This window comes from Hippocampus bargibanti, linkage group LG04 (genome assembly GCF_051943395.1).
Source record: "Hippocampus bargibanti isolate YZ-2025 linkage group LG04, ASM5194339v1, whole genome shotgun sequence".
In the NCBI taxonomy this organism is placed as follows: domain Eukaryota; kingdom Metazoa; phylum Chordata; class Actinopteri; order Syngnathiformes; family Syngnathidae; genus Hippocampus; species Hippocampus bargibanti.
In genome coordinates, this window is record NC_142737.1 from 4,041,023 (window position 1) to 4,047,646 (window position 6,624).

At 39.7% G+C, this 6,624-nt stretch overlaps 1 protein-coding gene across 1 annotated transcript; it reads right to left on the reverse strand.

The window, feature by feature from the left end:
• Nucleotides 1-110: 110 nt before the first annotated feature.
• Nucleotides 111-5,334, reverse strand: ubl4a (ubiquitin like 4A). The gene is made up of 4 exons (XM_088993623.1): nt 5,172-5,334; nt 3,941-4,046; nt 1,918-2,144; nt 111-605 (listed from the first exon to the last, which is right to left on the reverse strand). Exons 1-4 carry the CDS (start codon nt 5,217-5,219, stop codon nt 495-497), a joined length of 492 nt encoding a protein of 163 aa, XP_088849749.1. The 5' UTR covers nt 5,220-5,334; the 3' UTR covers nt 111-494.
• Between the last annotated feature and the right edge of the window lie 1,290 nt (nt 5,335-6,624).

Consider the following 6,624-nt stretch of genomic DNA (forward strand, 5'->3'; position numbering starts at 1 on the left):
AGCAGTGTGATTGGTTGAACCGCCTCCCAAAAGCCCGCCTCTGAACTTGAATACGTCATTTTTCCATGAGTTGATCAGCTCTGTAAACACAAGATTGCAATACACCGAAATGATTTGTTTCACTTTTAATATCTGAATATAAACAGAATATTTACAATCATCATTAGTTATCAACAAAGAGGAAATGTACTGCCTTGTCGCATCACCTAAACATTAAAAATAAATATCCTCAAAGTAAAGTTGTATTCCCTGGGAGGTTGTAAAACACAAGAGCCATTCCTTTGTATGCAAATATTGTGTGATGAGGGCCCCCGTGACACGACTACAGTGTTCACCACACAGATCCAACCTTCTCTTTACGGATACGCCGGCGCTTTCAACAGAAATATCCAAAGCTCACTCACAACGCCGATTAGGCACACCGCGCTTTCTCTCGTCACATTTTAAGCATGCCCAACGCATTCACGGCAGATAGCTTTTGGCACGGGTGTTCCTCAGTCCATATACGACGCCGTGTTCATGTCGTCCACTTCCGGGTGAAGCAATCTGCTGGCTAAGCGCTCAATGTCGTCCAGGCTAAGTTGTCGGAGTGAACGTTCGTAATCCTTCAAAAAAAAAAAAAAAGGGAAATGAAATAGTTGGAATGAGTATTCGTGCATGACCAACAGACTAAATAAATGGTATGATCAAAAGATTATGTCTCATTTCATGCTAAATCATATCAATATCATATCAGATCAATAGTCAGCTTGGAATTGGTCTTCTCTCTATTATTACTGTATCTATTAGCTAGCTAGCTAGCTTTCTATCTATTTGAGTTACTTCCGGGTTGAGTGAACGCTGGCACATGTGGCTCGCAGAAAAAAAATATCCTGTGACTGTAAAGTGTCCTTGAGAGTTTTGAAAGGCGCTTATAAATGAAACATATTATTATTATTACTGTATCTATTAGCTAGCTAGCTATCTTTCTATCTATTTGAGTTACTTCCGGGTTGAGTGAACGCTGGCGCGTGTAGCTGCCGCTGCTCACATGCAGAAAAAAAATATCCTGACTGTAAAGTGTCCTTCAGAGTTTTGAAAGCCGCTTATAAATGGAATGTATTATTGTTATTATTATTATTATTATTACTGTATCTATTAGCTACCTAGCAAGCTTACTATCTATTTGAGTTACTTTCAGGTTGAGTGAACCTTGGAGCGTGTGGCCGCCGCTGCTCACCTGCAGAAAAAATATCCTGTGACTGTAAAGTGTGCTTGAGAGTTTTGAAAGACGCTTATAAATGAAATGTATTATTATTATTATTATTATTATTATTACTACTGTATCTATTAGCTACCTAGCTGGCTTACTATCTATTTGAGTTACTTCCGGGTTGAGGGAACGCTGGCGCGCATGCCTGCCGCTGCTCACCTGCAGAAAAAAATATCCTGTGACTGTAAAGTGTGCTTGAGAGTTTTGAAAGACGCTTATAAATGAAATGTATTATTATTATTATTATTATTATTATTATTATTATTATTATTATTATATGTTCCGTAAAGCGCTTGGTTAAAGGTGCAGTTGTTGTGCAAATATGTATAATAATAATAATAATAATAATTTGAATTTCTAAGCGCTTTTCAAAACTCTCAAGGACACTTGAAGTGAAGAACACTTTACAGTGGTATATACTCTACATATTTGTAGCCTATTTTTTTGTCATATGACACTGATGTTTGATTTTATATGTATTTATATCTTTTTCAGTATTCTTGACATTATTCCACTGTGTGATTTTCTGCTCCATTTTGTAACATCAGTACAACCTTCCAAAATGGAATTCAATCCATTCTACATATCTACATTTCAAAATAAGGTGGATAGCAGCAAGCCAATTGACAATTAAATTCCGATCTCAAAAACGAAAACCCGGATACCTTAATCAGCTGTTCATGCACTTTGGCGGCATCTGCAGGGCTAAAGTGTTTTGCAAGGATAGTGGATAGAGTCTGCCACACTCCCGCATGTGTTATGCCGCCGTTACTGCTGCTGCTGCTGCTGCAGGTGGCCGTTCCTGAAGTGTTGGTTCTTTCGCCCGCTGGACGGAGGACGAGGTTTAATTTGGCTTCTGGCCCGATGGAGTAGTCACTTAGTTTGTGTTCATCTAAAGGGACAAGTGATGGTCACAATTACACACATGGAATTTTCCTTTGTGTAGGAATAGTGTACTTCTGTGTCCATCTTCAATGGATTAAAAAAATAATAATAACACAAATAAATTACAAAAATAAAGAAAACCGGACTGGAATTTTAAAAAGTTTGGTCTAAGGTAATTAAAGGACAACCGACACTATTTTTTGTTTCCTAACTGACATCAGAAAAATGTTTGATAGAGTCTAAAATACCCAAAACACGCAGGCTGATATTTTTAGTCAAATGCCAAACACCAATAAAAATGAGTTAGTGTCCTGAAACTACTTCAAAATGATCCCGAAAATGGCGACTTTCAGAAGGTCCCGCCCCCTTGTTCGTGACGTCACGCCAGGACGTCTTGCCTTGCTCGAGAATCAAAACAATGGCTTCAGATTCGGAGAAGATGCTTTCTTGTTACTCATCCAGTTATGAATATGATTCAAATAGTTCTGAAGAGGAAAGCATAAATGTTTGCAATCGATTAAAGAAGTCCTTCCGGATCAATTCAAGGACTCCAATGTAGCGTCCCAGAAAATGCAGAAGATGGTGCCCAAGCTCCGTCGGGCGCCATGGGCTGATTTGTCTGCTGGGAATTTGTGTCAACTAGTATCAAATAGTAGTGTTGGTGCAACACACAACGATTCACCATCACGTTATTGATGTGTTTTCCTTCTAATTTCGCCATCAACACGGATCAACGCCCTGTTTTCAGACCAAACAAAGTACCCAAAATGCATTGTGTGTCGCTTTCTCGGTTAGTGGCTCGGTTTCAGACGTGATGTCACATCTGGATTCGTCACCAACTCGAAAACAAGACTTCCTGAATATTCAGCGCGAGTCTTAAAATGTAAAATATAGCTATATGGCTTCAAATGACTTCTACTGGGCGTATTTTAATAAGATTCCACCGCATATAGCTATATTTTACGTTTTAAGACTCGTGCTGAACATTCAGGAAGTCTTGTTTTTGAGTTACTGTTTTTTTTGAAAACCTTGCGTGACACCCAAAAGCCGCCAGCAGAGGGAGTCCAAGCTCCATGGTAGGAATTTATCAGCCTGTGGAAACGGGCTGATTCATTACTCACAGCTCGGTGGCCATTTTCTTGCCTCTTTTTGGGCGAGACATTCTTTAATCGATTGCAAACATGCATGCTTTCCTCTTCAGAACTATTTGAATCATATTCATAACTGGATGTGTAACAAGAAAGCATATTATCCAAATCTTAAGCCATTGTTTTTATTCTCCAGCAATGCAAGACGTCTTGGCGTGACGTCACGAACTGGGGGTGGGACTTTCCGTAAATGCCCAATTCGCAGCTCAATTTTTTGCAGATTTTGGACACTTTAAGTAATTTTTATTGGTGTTTTGCATTTGAATAAAAATATCATACTGCATGTTTTGGGTATTTTAGATGCTATAAAACGTTTTTCTGATGTCAGTTAAAAAAACAAAAAGTGACGTCGGTTGCCCTTTATGGCTCAATTTTCAAATGGAGAAAAACAGCCCTAAAGCATGACACTGCATGATACTGTTGATAGGGCATTTTTTTCCTTCTTCAGACAGTGTTGTTTTTGCAACAAACATTTTAGCGTTTTAAGATGACGGCCAAAAGGTTTAAAACCTTAGTTTGATTGTACCAAATACATTATTCTTTTGAAAAACAAAACGTTGAGGTTATTTATCTCGATGTAAACTATTTTATTGCACAAAAAAACTAAAAGGGATCGGGACAGGGGTGTGCACATGCCGGGTTGACAAAAACGTACCTGCGAGCGCTTTGCCTTTATAAAGCAACCGCTGCTGATTGGCTGGGATGTTAAGACGTTCCGACACGAGCTCTTTCACTGTGGAAACTTTTTCATCTTCAGTCACCTGGAAGATTAGACACACAATGGTCAAAGTTAGTACAGTACAAAGCATAAGTTAAACAGTGGGGGGGAAGTGACAATGTACAAATGCTTTGCTCTTCTTCTTCTCCCTTCAAGGGGTCGCCACAGCGAATCACTGTCCTCCATCTTCAGAGGTTTGATCCGCATGTTTGTTTTGGCCTAACTTTTACATCGGCTGCCCTTCCTGACACAACCCTCCGTATTTATCCGACCTTGGGACCGGCACTAGAAGACACTGGCTTGTGTCCCCTTGTGGCTACAGAACAGGCAACCCTATGAACTTGTAAACTTAATAAAGATGAAGATGCTCAGTAAAAGGCTCCCAAACACAAACTGGTCATCGGCACAGCGGCATTCAAACAAAGCAAAACTATACTCACCATTCGATGATGCTCACCCACAGAAAAAAAAACTTATCCTGTGACTGTAAAGTGACCTTGAGAGTTTTGAAAGGCGCTTAAATGAAATGTATTATTATTATTAATGCTGTGATCTGTTACTGTCCATAAAGTATATATTTTTCTGGTATCTTTACATTAGTATTTACTATGACTTATTACAATCTAAATTTGCAGACTATGAATTCTTTTTGCGGCTCTGATTTTAAACAACGGTCTCCTTTCCTTTTAAATTAACCATATTTAGGCATCTCCTCAGAAAGTCATTCTCTTAATCTTCTGCTGTTACTCCAGCGACCTGCAAGTCGCTGTTATTAAGAGCATACTTAGCATGAAATCACGTTCATACATGCAAAAACACAAGTTATACATAGTGAAGTTTAACGATGTCGGAGAGTGATACATTGACCTACCTAAGCACATGATTAGGCACTAACGTTAGTCTGCGTCTTTGTCTGGATGTTGTTAGCGTAACTACGATTGACTGCCCAGATTTTTGACTCGCCACGTCTTCACTGGTGCGACAACGGATGAAAATAACAATTATTTCCCAATCAAATGATCGTGAAGATTGTCAAAAATGGCTTAACACATGATAGGGTCCATACTAAGCGGTTAGCGGCTAGGTGGCTACAGACACCGGTCGAAAGCGTTAGCCGCCTGTCGCTTCGCTTAGCTTAGCACGTCAACAGCAACACATTTAGACTTACGTGGACGCTGCATTCTTTTCCCTGAAGCGGCTTCACAGTAAGAATCATTTTGGATCGAACTATTATCAAGTGAACGATGACTGGTTTGGGGATTAGACGACAAAATCTATCGGTTAGTTTCCCTAAGGAAGACAAGGGCTTCTTCTTCGTTAGCAGACCATGTTTTTTTCTGCTGCTTTCGACCGCCCTCGGCTGTTCGGAGTGCGCTACGGCAGTAGGAGACCGGAGTACGGATTTCCCAAACTTCGGTTCTAAGAGTTTGGCAGTCAAAAAAATTATTTACGATAAATTATTAATTAGTATAAATTTTATTATTCATCCAGCTCATGTACAGTATGTATGTCGGTTGTCAATTGGCTGCCTCTTCCTTGAAATCAGATGGAATTGGCTCCATTTTAACCCACCTTGACCCTAAGGAGGTTAAGCGTAATAGAAATATCCATCCTGGCGTTGTGGCTATAGCAGTGGCGGACTGTCAAGGCCTGCAAAGCCTTCTCTGCTGGCCTGAAAATATATGAATCACGGACTGATGTTAATTATGATCTTCAAAGTCATTCATTATAAGTGCCCTGCATGCTGGGTCAGAGAGGACAGTAATTTCATCTGTGCTGTATGTCATTCTTATTAGCACATTTAACAATCAAGCTGACTTTGGCTTTGACTTTATATTTTGTACATTAATTCTTATTAAATAATTCCAAATTGTCTTTCACATTCCTTTAATTACTTTTCCCCTGTTGTGCTGCTTCCAGATGTGTGTTTTTGTATTTAAGCATTTTTAAATGAAGTCTCCTGGACACCTTCAAAATCAGTTCTGCGGGCTCTGTCGCATCAAATGTGCGAATCAAACTGTTGATATGTCCAATCAGATTTCTAGATGGCACCCAAAAAAATGGGTACCCACGTCTTCTTGAAGGCGCTGGTCAACGTCAGAGTTTTCGCAAACTATGATTGGCTAGTCACTAGCCGATCATAGTATCACTTGCCGCGAGTGATAAGCGCATACTGGCCAGAGCCAGCACACTGTATCTGTAGCGAGCTGGCTAGCACATATATAGTTGCGTTGATCTTATACCAGTTTTGTAAACCCACAATGGCGAAAGGGGGAGAAGAAATGCATTTAATTAGAGATTTACTGATAAAGCCATTTTCAAGACGGAACTCTCAAGAAAAAGTGGATGTCATTAAGAAAGGTCGGTCAGTTATTTCCTGGCTAATGGTACCTTCTAGTGAACTTGTAGTAAATCACACCACACATTTGTCAGTCTGGATTGATTCAGACATAGCACTACTGAAGGCCTAGCGATGAAATCCAGGGCCCGCCGCTGGGCTATAGAAATAAACAATAAATAAATGATAAATCAGAAATGCAACAACAGGTATTACTGCAAATAAATCGACAAAACTACTGTGAGTTCACATAAAACAAGACGACAAAACCCATACCTAATTT